Source organism: Lepus europaeus, chromosome 20 (assembly GCF_033115175.1).
Source record: "Lepus europaeus isolate LE1 chromosome 20, mLepTim1.pri, whole genome shotgun sequence".
Taxonomy (NCBI): domain Eukaryota; kingdom Metazoa; phylum Chordata; class Mammalia; order Lagomorpha; family Leporidae; genus Lepus; species Lepus europaeus.
The window spans coordinates 8,938,378-8,949,224 of NC_084846.1; the positions used below are offsets into that span (position 1 = coordinate 8,938,378).

The following is a 10,847-nucleotide window of genomic DNA, read 5'->3' on the forward strand; positions in this document are numbered from 1 at the left end:
AAATATTCCTTGAAAAGTGGAAGTGGTATGAGGAGGGGGGACCTGAGAGAGCGGGCTTCGATATTCTCAACATCAGTCACCACAGTATTGAAATCTTGAATCCGGAAGTGAGAAACCGGAAATAGGTATGGGGGGACAATAATAAGGTTACAACCAAGTGTGCCGGTGCCGCGGAGCCATGGCTTTTCCTGAGCCGAAGCCGCGGGCCCCCGAACTGCCGCAGAAGCGGTTGAAGACGCTGGACTGCGGGCAGGGGGCTGTGCGGGCGGTGCGGTTTAATGGTGAGCGCCTCCTTCGTGCCGCGGCCTCCTCCCGCCTCCTGAGGGTCTGCGGCCCCGTAACCGCCCCCCCGTCCGCGCCCGGTGTTCCCCAGTGGACGGCAATTACTGCCTGACGTGCGGCAGCGACAAGACCCTGAAGCTCTGGAACCCGCTGCGGGGGACGCTGCTGCGGACGTACAGCGGCCACGGCTACGAGGTGCTGGACGCGGCCAGGTGAGCCGCGCGGGCCGGGATCGGGGAGCGCCGAGGCCAGGATCGGGATGTGTGGGGGGGGCGGACGGCCACCTTCCCTCCGCCACCTCCTCTTCCTGCCCTGCAGCTCCTTTGACAACAGCAGTCTGTGCTCCGGCGGCGGGGACAAGGCGGTGGTGCTGTGGGATGTGGCATCGGGGCAGGTTGTGCGCAAATTCCGAGGCCACGCCGGGGTGAGTGCAAACCGGGAGACTCCCTGCCCCCCCCCCCCCAATCCCAAACCCTGAGCCACTCCTGACAGCCTGCCCAGAAGTCCTTCCCCCATGGGCCCATCAGCAAGCCCCGCCCTCTGACCTCCCCCACCCCCTAGGCTGTGCCCTTGCCCCAATCCTCCAAAAGGCCAGCCTCCTCTGAGTGGCAGTTCGTGTTTCTCAGAAGGTGAACACGGTGCAGTTTAATGAGGAGGCCACGGTCATCCTGTCTGGTGAGTCTGGGGTCTTAGGAGTGAAGGGCCGAGGGGCCGTCCCCACCCCCACCCCCTCTATAGGTGACCCCGCTTTCACGGTGGCTTTGCAGGCTCCATCGACTCCAGCATCCGCTGCTGGGACTGCCGCTCAAGAAGACCTGAGCCAGTGCAGAAGCTGGACGAAGCCAAGGACAGCGTCTCCAGTGTGAAGGTGTCGGACCATGAAGTTCTGGCAGGGTGGGTAGACCCTTGGTCTTAGTATTTATTTATTTGAAAAGCAGAGTTACAGAGAGAGAGGGAGAGACAGAAAGATCTTGCATCCACTGGTTCCCTTCCCAGCTGGTTGCAACGGCTGGAGCTGCGCCGATCCAAAGCCAGGAGCCAGGAGCTTCTTCCAGGTCTCCCATGCAGGTGCAGGGGCCCAAGAACTTGGGTCATCTTCTGCTGCTTTCCCAGGCTTGTTATCAGGGAGCTGGATCGGAAGAGGAGCAGCTAGGACTTGAACCGGTACCCATATGGGATGCCGGCACTGCAGACAGTGGCTTACCGGCACCCAGCACTGCCCCTAGACCCAGGATCTAACCCTTCCCCAGCCGTGCCATGGAGGATCAGAGCTGCCTCTGCACTGCTTCAAAATCTGCTTTCTCCTCACCACCGTCTATTCACAGCGCTGTGCAGTGCATGCCTCCCCCACCCGCCCAGCGTGGGCCCCTCGGCTTTTTATTTTTTTTTTAAAGATTTATTTTTAGGAGTGGTGCTGTGGCATAGCGGGTAAAGCCAGTGCCTGCAGTGCTGGCATCCCATATGGGCGCCAGTTCAAGTCCCAGCTGCTCCTCTTCCGATCCAGCTCTCTGCTGTGGCCTGGGAAAGCAGTGGTAGATGGCCCAAGTGCTTGAGCCCCTGCACCCGCGTGGGAGACCCAGAAAAAGCTCCTGGCTCCTGGCTTCAGATCAGCACAGCTCCGGCTGTTGCAGCCAATTGGGGAGTGAACTGGCGGAGAGATCTCTCTCTGCCTCTGCCTCTCTGTAACAAAAAGAACTTTCTTTTAAAAAGAGTTATTTATTTTAGGCAGTGAGGTCTTCCATCCACTGGTTCAGTCCCCAAATGGCCACACGGCCAGGGCTGGGCCAGGCCAAAACCAGGAACTCCATCCCAGTCTCCCACATAGGTGGCATGTGCCCAGGTGTTTGGGCTGTCTTCTGCTCCTTTCCCAGGTGCGTCAGCAGGGAGCTGGGTCAGAAGCTGAGCAGCCAGGACTGGACCACAACACTGGCCCCAGTTGCAAGATCATTCTAATTGGCTTTACATTCTATTCTAGAATGGGACGAAGCTTTTATTCCATAAAACAGGATGAGAGCTCCTATGAACTGAGCAGAGATTGGTTTTATAAACAGGGAAGAACAAAAAGCAGATTGGATTTTCCAGGAATGATGGTCTAGCAGGTTAAGGCACTGTCTACAACACCGGTATCCCATCTGGGCACTGGTTCGAGTCTCGGCTGCTCCACTTCCCATCCAGCTTTCTTCCATGCCCTGGGAAAGCTGCAGAACATGGCCTGAACAATTGGGCCCCTGCACCTGCGTGGGAGACCCAGATGAAGCCCCTGGCTCCTGGCTTCAGCATGGCCCAGCCCCAGTGGGTGGAAGACCTTTCTCTGTAACTCTTTCAAATAAATATTTAAAAATAAAAATAAGTAGAAAAGTAACTGCTTAGTTGAGTGCCAGGTTATATCAGGTTACCTTTCTTGCCTCTTTGGGAAACCTGGCTGTTTGCTGGTTCTTTGTTTTTTTAAAGATGTATTTATTTATTTGAAAGTCACAGTTACACAGAGAGAGGAGAGGCAGAGAGAGAGAGAGAGAGGTCTTCCATCTGCTAGTTCACTCCCTAAATGGCCGCAATGGCTGAAACTAGGCCAATTTGAAGCCAGGAGCTTCCATGTCTCCCTTGTGTGTGCAAAGCACAAGGGCCTGGGCCATTTTCCACTGCTTTCCCAGGCCGCAGCAGAGAGCTGGATGGGAAGTGGAGCAGCCAGGACTTGAACCGGCGCCCATATGGGATGCCAGTGCTGCAGGCGGCAGCTTCACCCTCTGTGTCACAGTGCTGGCCCCATGGGCTGTCCGTCTTTCCTCACAGAGAGCTTTCCAGATCAACCTTGGTCACTGGTGGCGGCTCCAGGATGACAGGAGCCACGCCTGGCATGATCACCGCCGAGTCCGAGGTGTCCACTCAGGACCTGGCCCCAGAGACATGATGCACACCCAAGTCACCTATAGGTCCTCCTGGGGAACGCGCAGCTTCTGTTCCCCACGGGAAAGACACCTCAGTACCTTCTCTGGGACTTCAACCAAGAGCCATGGGGTCCCAAGTCCCCACAGCTGATCCCCGTGTCTGCCACACTCAGCCTCCCAGCCAGGCCTGAAGCCAAGTGCCACGAATACAGGCGAGAAGATGGGTGTCAGGACTCGAACCTGTGCCCCTATGGGATGCCAGCACTGCAGGCAGCAGCTTTACCTGCTGTGCCACAGTGCCAGCCCAAGTCCTCTCTAGCTGACTTGTGATACCTAAAACGGTGGATTTGCTGTGTGGAGGTTATACGGAGGGGCTGTTACCTGGGAATGGTGACACTGTGTCCCCTGCAGACACCACTTCCTGTCCAAACACCCTTGAATCCCTGAAGGTGGGACCCGTGGGTTTCCAGGGGCGATGGTTCTGTCAGAGACCTGCCCAGAACACGCAGGAAAGGGTGTGGGGGGGTCCCAGAAGGGCTCCAGGGGGCTGAAAGTTGCAGAAATGAATGGAGATGGGGCCGGGCACCGGGAGCCTCAGCCACGTGTCCCCTCTCCTGCAGTTCCGTGGACGGCCGCGTGAGGCGCTACGACCTGAGGATGGGGCAGCTCTTCTCAGACTACGTGGGCAGTGAGTGTGGCCAGGGCTGGGGGGGCAGCCAAGGTTTCCTTGGCTCCCCCTACAGCTCCTCCATCCCCTGTCCCCAGGCCCTGTCACCTGCACCTGCTTCAGCCGGGACGGGCAGTGCACCCTGGTGTCCAGCCTGGACTCCACGTTGCGGCTTCTGGACAAAGACACTGGGGAGATGCTGGGCGAGTGAGTCCTAGGGGGGGTTGTGGGTCCCTCCCCCTGGTGTCCGGCGAGGCTGCTGCCACCCTGATGCTGCGCCCACCCTCCCAGGTACACAGGCCATAAAAACAAGGAGTACAAGCTGGACTGTTGCCTGAGTGAACGTGACACGCACGTGGTCAGCTGCTCGGAAGACGGGAAGGTGTTCTTCTGGGACCTGGTGGAGGTGAGCCTCCCCCAGAACTGCCTCACACACACCCTGCCTGCGCCCGGGGACACCCCTAGTGCAAGCCCCGGGCCACATGAACCTGGGCCGGTGGGGGGGGAGTGACCCCATTCAACCATATCCGAACCATCGCAGCCAGACTGGGGGCCCTGGAGGCCTGAGCAGCTGGAATCTAGCTGGGGGGTGGGCGGGCGAGAGGGGAACAGGTGCTTGCATAGGTGGGCTGCAGAGGGAGGGGAGACGCTGTGGCTGGGGAGGGGCAGGCAGGTGCAGCCAGGACAAAGGGCTGTAAGAATAAGTCGCTCCCCCCAAGATGTGTGGCCCGGCCAGCACCCCCGAGCGGCCTGCAGTGTCTGTGGGAGGCCCCTGGAGGGGGACGCCCAGGGCCCCTGGGAGCCGAGGGGTGGCTCGGCCACTGGCAGCCAACCTCCGCTCCCCACCCCCCACCCAGGGCGCCCTGGTGCTGGCCCTGCCTGTGGGCTCCGGCGTGGTGCAGTCGCTGGCCTACCACCCCACGGAGCCCTGCCTGCTCGCCGCCATAGCAGGCAGCGTCCAGTGCTGGCGGGAAGAAGGCTACGAGGCGGAGGGTGGCACCAGCTGACCCGGAGCCCCTGACCGCGGGCTCGAGACTGCCAAGCGTTTATTGCGCGGACACCGCTGGGAACCAATAAATAGGAGGGGGAGCTCCCGGGCCACGGCTCTCAGTCCTTGCTCTTCTCCGACACGAAGGCACTGGCCTTCTGGGCGAAGGTCTCGGCCACGAGCAGGGGAAAGACCAGCGAGGCATCAGCGTAGACCTGCGGCAGGAACCTGAGTGAGCCCCGGGGCCTCTGGCCGTGCCCTGGGAGCCACGGCGCCCCCTCAGCGCCCCCTCACCTTCACGGGCTGCGCATCCATCCGGATCTTGCCCCAGGAGACGGCCTCGTCCGGCCGGGCGCCCGAGTCAGAGCCGTCGAACTCCTGGGCCGTGTTGATGTAGACGGCATAGTCGGCCCCGTTCCGCTGTGGGCGGAGCCAGGACAGCCCCATCAGCGGGCCTCAGCTTCCAGGGTCCCCGCCACCCCTCGTCCGGTCCCTGCTCCCGCTCCCCCGCCCCCGTCTGTTCCCCGCGCCACCGCAAGAGGGTGGCAGTGAGCGCCTTAGAGCCACAGCGGGAGACCCACGCAGGGCATGTGGTGCATCGCTCGCTGCACCCGTCGCCGCGGGGACGCTGCGCCCAGTGGGCTCCCACGCCCTCCCGCGCTCACCATCAGGTTGGCGTTGGCAATGTGGTGCTTGACCATGCCGCCGCCCAAGATGATCATCCCCGTGCGCTTGGCGAAAATGGCCTGTGTGTTGATGAGCCGCAAGTCTGCGGGCAGAGAGCGTGCTCAGGCCCAGGCCCCAGCCCAACGGCCCCCACCCTCCCTCTGCCACTCCCGGGGCCCCAGCGCGCCTCACCTTCCACGATGTCCAGGACCAGGCCCGGGTTCTTGTAGGAATGGAAGAAGATCATGTCTCCCAGGGAGCCGTCAGTCAGCGCCGGGCTTAGCACGGGGATGTGGTTCTGCGGGCGGGCGGACAGCAGAGGGCCAGGCTGAGGCTTGCAGCCACTGGGGAGCAGCCTACCTGGGCCCGTCTGCTTGCCGCAGGAGGGCGCCTACGTGACACACACCCGGCGCTTGGCCACGGCCTGGCGCTCTGGGGCTGCTCCTGCATCCTGAGTTCGAGTCCCAGCTCCTGCGCATGTGCACTGAGCGGCAGCAGGGATGGCTCAGGTACCTGGGCCCCCGCCACCCACACTGGGAGACCGCGGTGGAGCTCCAGGCTCCTGGCTTCTGCCTTTGGCCCAGCTCTGGCTGTTGCAGCCATTTGAGGGAGTGAACCAGCAGATGAAAGCTCACACCGGTATCTGCTGTATTCAGAGAGCAGGGACCCCTCTCGGCTTGCCGCAGGGGCACGCTGCGTGTTAGCGGCCCTCACCTTCTGTGCCCAGTAATACACGGATTCCGGGCTGTTGATCTCCTTGCCAAGCCGGGCAATCATCTTGGAAGGCGTCCACTTCACACCCTGGGAGGGGGGACGTCAGCAGTCAGCCCACGTTCCTCTAACCCCCTGGGCCCAGCACCACACTGGACCCCACTCCCCACCCCCCAAGACTCTTCAGCCCCCACCTCTGTGTTCTGCTCCAGTACCATCTGGTCCAGGATGGGCATCAGCCAGTCCTCAAACTTGCAGTAATTGTCATTGGGCACCAGCAGGTTCCCAATCCTGGGGACAGAAGGCACGTGGCCATCAGTGCCCCCCCCGCAGCTTCGCCCCCCCCCCCCCAGCGGTGCGCAGGGATGCCCCCCTCCCCCAACCTGTTGATCCCATTCTCCCGGAGCTCCTTCCCTCTGAGGTTGAACTCGCCCAGGTACGTGGGCGCCAGGCACTTGATGAGGTCTTCCTCCACACCTCCGGCCGTGGTCACCAGGACATCCACCTGCAGCCCCAAGGCAGCGCAGTTGGGCCCCCGCCCTGCTCCCAGGGAACGGTCCCCACCTCAGCCTCAACCCTGATCTCCAGGAAAGAGCTTGGCCACTTTGGGGGGCGGGCACCACGTTCGGATGCAGAGTGCAGCCCTGGCTGCTCCACTTCTTGTTTTAGTGCATCCTAGGCAGGGGGCAGCAGGTGCTGGCTCACATACTTGGCTCCCTGCCACCCACATGGGAGACCCGGATGGAGCTCCTGGCTCCAGCATGGCCCAGCCCGAGCTGCTGCAGCCATTTGGGGAGTGAGCCAACAGATGGAAGATCTGTCACTCTGCCTTGCAAATAACTACGTAAATCTTTAAGAATGACAGCCCAAGGCTGCAGTCCCACCATGCTGTGCTGCACGAGGTAGCGGATGGTCTCCCGGATGCCTGAGCTGATGAGGTTGGATGTGTAGCCCAGGAAAATGGTGCAGCCGGTCAGCGGGCGGCGGCTCTTGGTCAGGTCCGCGTGCTGGTCTTCATCCTGCGACAGCGGCTCCAGTTTCTTCTCAATCTGGGGGCGGGGGCCGGGGTCAGGTTAAGTTTCCGGCGGCAAACGCCAGGGACTCCCCCAAGGTGAGTTCCGGAAATGAGAACGAACCCACTCAGGCACTTTCTAGAAGGGGGCACTTCTACTGGGGACTAAAAATCCCGCCCTACAGGATCTCCGCTTCCGATCCGGCTCCCTGCAAATGCGCCTAGGAAAGCAGCAGGTGACGGCCCGAGTGCCGGGGACCCTGCACCCGCGTGGGAGACCCCGACGGAGTTCCCCGTTTCTGTCTAATAAATAATAATTCGCCTAGAATCCATCTCCTACCAAAAATCAGGCCCCACCCCCTCCAGACGCTACCGGCCAAGGCCGCTTCGCAGTCGGTTCCCGCCCAGGGCGACGCACCGCCTCCGTCCAGGGGCAGCCACGCCCCTGAAGGAACCCTATTGGTTCTCCTAGAGGCCACGCGCCTTCTGGCCAGGAAGTCCCGCCCCGGGCTCACCATGGCGTTGACTTGCTGCACCGCGCGCCCGAAGTTGGTTGCCTGGAAGCCGGTGGTGCCGAAGGCCTCCAGCAGCGCGCGGTAATCTACGCCGCGGTTGAAGTCGTAGCCCCGGACCTGAGCGCTCTCGGGCGGCAGCGCCGAGCTGTGCTTCAGCACGGCGGCCAGCGCCGCGGCGGGCGCTTCCCCCTCCGGGGAGCCCTCCATGCCCCCGCGGCAGGGTCCTCACGGCTGAGCCCCCAACCGGGCCGGGCCCGCGGCGGCTTCGAAGCACGCTAGGCCCCAGCACGCGCGTCTCCGCGCAGGAAGCAGGGCTCAGGGAAGAGCCTAGAGGGAATTAACGGAAGTTGCTGAGTCACATGACGCCCTCTGGCGGCTGCGGCCCAGGGCGCCGCCATCTTGGCACGCGTGTTCCGTACTACGGAAGCCGTGAGGAGCCGTTAGGCCTTTAGGCGTACCTGGACATTCCTGTTTTGGCGCCACCTGCTGGACACTCATTGCGTGGCGCGGCGCTTACCTAATGTGTTTCTGTGCTCTGGGCTTCGTAGCTGTCACTCAGATAGGATTGGGGTCGACAAGAGAAACAGTTTCAGCCTCGAGTTTCTCTTGTCAATGGGGATAATGCTCCCTGTTCGTTCCCTCCCAAGTGTCCAGAGCCTCCACGCGCTGCAGGTGCCCCCTGTTTCATTCCCCCTGCGGATGCAGCCATCACCTCCTCCAGGAAGCCTTCTCCGACCTTCCACTGGCTCAGGAGCCTCCTCTGGGATTCAGGGCGGACAGCAGCGCCCCCTACACACACCCCAGAGCGACTGTGAGACCAGCACCTCATGCACCCTCCTAACCCACCGTGTGCAGGGCACGGAGAGGACCCCTTTGTCCACTCACTCTGCGCTTTATGAAGGCTTGGCTGTGTACGCTGGGGATTTACTGATTAACGAGACCCAGTGAGACTAAGAAAACAGGACAACAGGGGTCGACTCTGTGGGCATAGTGGGCTAAGCCTCTGCCTGCAGTGCCAGCATCCCATAGGGACACAGGTTCCAGTCCTGGCTGCTCCTCTTCCAATCAAGCTCCCTGCTTCTGGCCTGGGAAAGCAGTGGAAGATGGCCCAAGTGTTCAGGCCCCTGCACCTGCATGGGAGACCCAGATGGAGCTCCTGGCTCCTGGCTTTGGCCTTGGCCTGTCCCAGCCCTGGCTCTTGCAGCCATCTGGGGAGTGAACTAGTGGATGAAAGCTCTCTCTCTCTCCTCTCTATGTAACTCTTTCAAATAAACAAATAAATCTTTAAAAAATTAATAATAGACTTAGAAGGAGGCCATTAGTGTGGTCCATGCGGTGTCCCTCTGAGGAAATTTGTATACACAGAGTACGGAGGGGGTGGGGTGCAGCCCGTGTGCAGGTCCAGAAGAGAGGCCTCCAGCCCTGCCAGCTCCTAGGTCTTGAATTTCTACTCCCCAAGCTCCCAAGAGACAACGCTGTTGCACGAGCCCCCCCCAGCCTGGGGTATTTGGCGATGCCAGGCAGCAGCCTGTGAGGCTGGGGTTATTTATTTATTATTTGAAAGCTGATAGAGAAAACTTCCATCAGCAGGCTCACTCCCCAAATGGCCATTAACAGCCAGGGCCAGGATGGGCCGAGCGGGAGCCAGGAGCCAGGAGCTTCTTCTAGGTCTCCCTGGTGGGTGGCAGGGGCCCAAGCACTTGGGGCCGTCTTCCATTGCCTTCCCAGGCGCATGAGCAGGGAGCTGGGTGGGAAACTGGGATTCGGAGGTGGGATGCCGGTGGGAAAGCCTGAGTCCCTTACTTCTGCCTGGAGTGCAACAGCCAGGGAGGAGGGGGCCCCCCTGCAGAGGGGACATGGGGGGGGCAGGAAGTGCCCACAGTGACAGCAGAGGCCAGGCTGAGCTCCCGGCTTGAAATCTGGTCTGACAGGCACTTGAGATTGAATTGAGGGGGTACTAGGGTACTAGAGAGAGCAGGAGCTGGAGATTTGGGCTTGAAGTTACGCAGGTGGTGGTGAACTTGCCTGGGGGGCGGGGGTGGGGAGAAAGGGGCTGGGAGTGAGGGCACGTGACCCAGGAGCGGGTGGGGGGATGGGGGGGCACATCATGGGACCCGGAGCTAGGGAAGGGGAGGCTGGGGCTGGGGTCCCGGGGAACATGGGAAACAGCGAAGCCCGCTCTGCGAAGAGCTCCCCGCAGGGTGGGACAGACAGAGGGGAGGCAGGCTGCCTGGGGCTCTGGCATTGCCTGGCAGAGCAGGTGCCCTGGGGCCAGCCAGCAGGGGACCCAGCAGGTCAGAGAGGCCAGGGTGCCCCACTCCCCTTTCTTCTTTGGCTTGGTCCCCACGGCCAAAGCCACGCAGCCAAGGGGCCTCCGGGGGGGGTGGGCAGGGACCCCCTCCGTTGGCCGTGGCAGCTGCTGCCGCTGGTGACATTTCACTTCCCGGAGTGCCCTGGCTTCAAAGTCTCCGCAGGGGTGGGGGAGGGAGACGAGGGGCTGGGCGGCCGGTCGGGCTGGGCAGGGGGAGGGAGGGAGCCAGAGCCGGGCAGCCGCCACAGGAGAAATCAGCCCCGGGAATCTTCGGGAGCCCTCAGCTGAAGGTCAGCAGGCCCAACCTGGGGGCGGGGAGTGGCCACCCCTACGCCACAGTTCCCATGGGGGGACACGGGGCTGGGCCTGGTGCTCACAGCCCTGCCGGCCCTCCCCCAGATGTCGGGCAAGGTGGCCATCGGCAGCGACATCGGGCAGGCCCGCCGGGCAGTGGAGCAGCTGCGGATGGAGGCCGGCATTGACCGCGTGAAGGTGAGGGGCCGGGGCGGGGCAGGTGCCCGGGGCAAGCAGGGGGCGGCGGCAGGCGCCTTTCTCCCCACCCCCGCCAGGGGCAGGCTGACCAGGCCTGGTCTGCAGGTGTCCAAGGCGGCCGCTGACCTGCTGCAGTTCTGCACGGAGCAGGCCAAGAGCGACCCCTTCCTCGTGGGCATCCCGGCCGCCACCAACCCCTTCAAGGAGAAGAAGCCCTGTGCCATCCTGTGACTCCCAGGACCCCCGGCACAGCGCCACCACCCCCACAACCGCCTCAATAAACATGAGGGGAACGCTCATCACTCAACGTTCATCTTG

At 62.1% G+C, this 10,847-nt stretch overlaps 3 protein-coding genes across 6 annotated transcripts; 2 read left to right on the plus strand and 1 right to left on the minus strand.

The window, feature by feature from the left end:
- Nucleotides 1-19: 19 nt before the first annotated feature.
- Nucleotides 20-4,931, plus strand: WDR83 (WD repeat domain 83). 2 transcript variants are annotated; one of them, XM_062178033.1, is made up of 9 exons: nucleotides 20-281; nucleotides 374-494; nucleotides 601-706; nucleotides 909-957; nucleotides 1,050-1,176; nucleotides 3,073-3,157; nucleotides 3,788-3,855; nucleotides 3,933-4,041; nucleotides 4,126-4,230. In XM_062178033.1, the coding sequence occupies exons 1-9, from the start codon at nucleotides 179-181 to the stop codon at nucleotides 4,138-4,140; spliced, it is 783 nt and encodes a 260-aa protein (XP_062034017.1). In that variant the 5' UTR covers nucleotides 20-178; the 3' UTR covers nucleotides 4,141-4,230. The 2 variants fall into 2 exon arrangements, with proteins under 2 accessions (XP_062034017.1, XP_062034016.1); XM_062178032.1 differs by lacking the exon at nucleotides 3,073-3,157 and adding an exon at nucleotides 4,692-4,931 and having other exon boundaries at nucleotides 26-281; nucleotides 4,126-4,240.
- DHPS (deoxyhypusine synthase) lies at nucleotides 4,824-8,063 on the minus strand. The gene is made up of 9 exons (XM_062178030.1): nucleotides 7,727-8,063; nucleotides 7,084-7,248; nucleotides 6,583-6,704; nucleotides 6,394-6,490; nucleotides 6,203-6,289; nucleotides 5,681-5,786; nucleotides 5,488-5,591; nucleotides 5,117-5,242; nucleotides 4,824-5,037 (listed from the first exon to the last, which is right to left on the minus strand). The coding sequence occupies exons 1-9, from the start codon at nucleotides 7,931-7,933 to the stop codon at nucleotides 4,942-4,944; spliced, it is 1,110 nt and encodes a 369-aa protein (XP_062034014.1). The 5' UTR covers nucleotides 7,934-8,063; the 3' UTR covers nucleotides 4,824-4,941.
- On the plus strand, nucleotides 7,711-10,826 carry GNG14 (G protein subunit gamma 14). 3 transcript variants are annotated; one of them, XM_062178036.1, is made up of 3 exons: nucleotides 7,711-7,807; nucleotides 10,437-10,529; nucleotides 10,635-10,826. In XM_062178036.1, the coding sequence occupies exons 2-3, from the start codon at nucleotides 10,437-10,439 to the stop codon at nucleotides 10,758-10,760; spliced, it is 219 nt and encodes a 72-aa protein (XP_062034020.1). In that variant the 5' UTR covers nucleotides 7,711-7,807; the 3' UTR covers nucleotides 10,761-10,826. The 3 variants fall into 3 exon arrangements, with proteins under 3 accessions (XP_062034020.1, XP_062034018.1, XP_062034019.1); XM_062178034.1 differs by having other exon boundaries at nucleotides 10,437-10,826; XM_062178035.1 differs by lacking the exon at nucleotides 7,711-7,807 and adding an exon at nucleotides 10,273-10,327 and having other exon boundaries at nucleotides 10,437-10,826.
- The last annotated feature ends 21 nt before the right edge of the window (nucleotides 10,827-10,847 follow it).

Coding starts and splice junctions, on each gene's coding strand:
- WDR83 (XM_062178032.1), top strand. CDS start 179: ATGGCTTTTCCTGAGCCGAAGCCGCGGGCCCCCGAACTGCCGCAGAAG. Junction 3,856..3,932: donor CTTCTCAGACTACGTGGGCA/GTGAGTGTGGCC, acceptor CCCTGTCCCCAG/GCCCTGTCACCTGCACCTGC. Junction 4,042..4,125: donor ACTGGGGAGATGCTGGGCGA/GTGAGTCCTAGG, acceptor CCACCCTCCCAG/GTACACAGGCCATAAAAACA.
- DHPS (XM_062178030.1), bottom strand. CDS start 7,933: ATGGAGGGCTCCCCGGAGGGGGAAGCGCCCGCCGCGGCGCTGGCCGCC. Junction 7,249..7,726: donor TGCAGCAAGTCAACGCCATG/GTGAGCCCGGGG, acceptor CCCCGCCCCCAG/ATTGAGAAGAAACTGGAGCC. Junction 5,038..5,116: donor TGGATGCGCAGCCCGTGAAG/GTGAGGGGGCGC, acceptor TTCCTGCCGCAG/GTCTACGCTGATGCCTCGCT.
- GNG14 (XM_062178034.1), top strand. CDS start 10,437: ATGTCGGGCAAGGTGGCCATCGGCAGCGACATCGGGCAGGCCCGCCGG.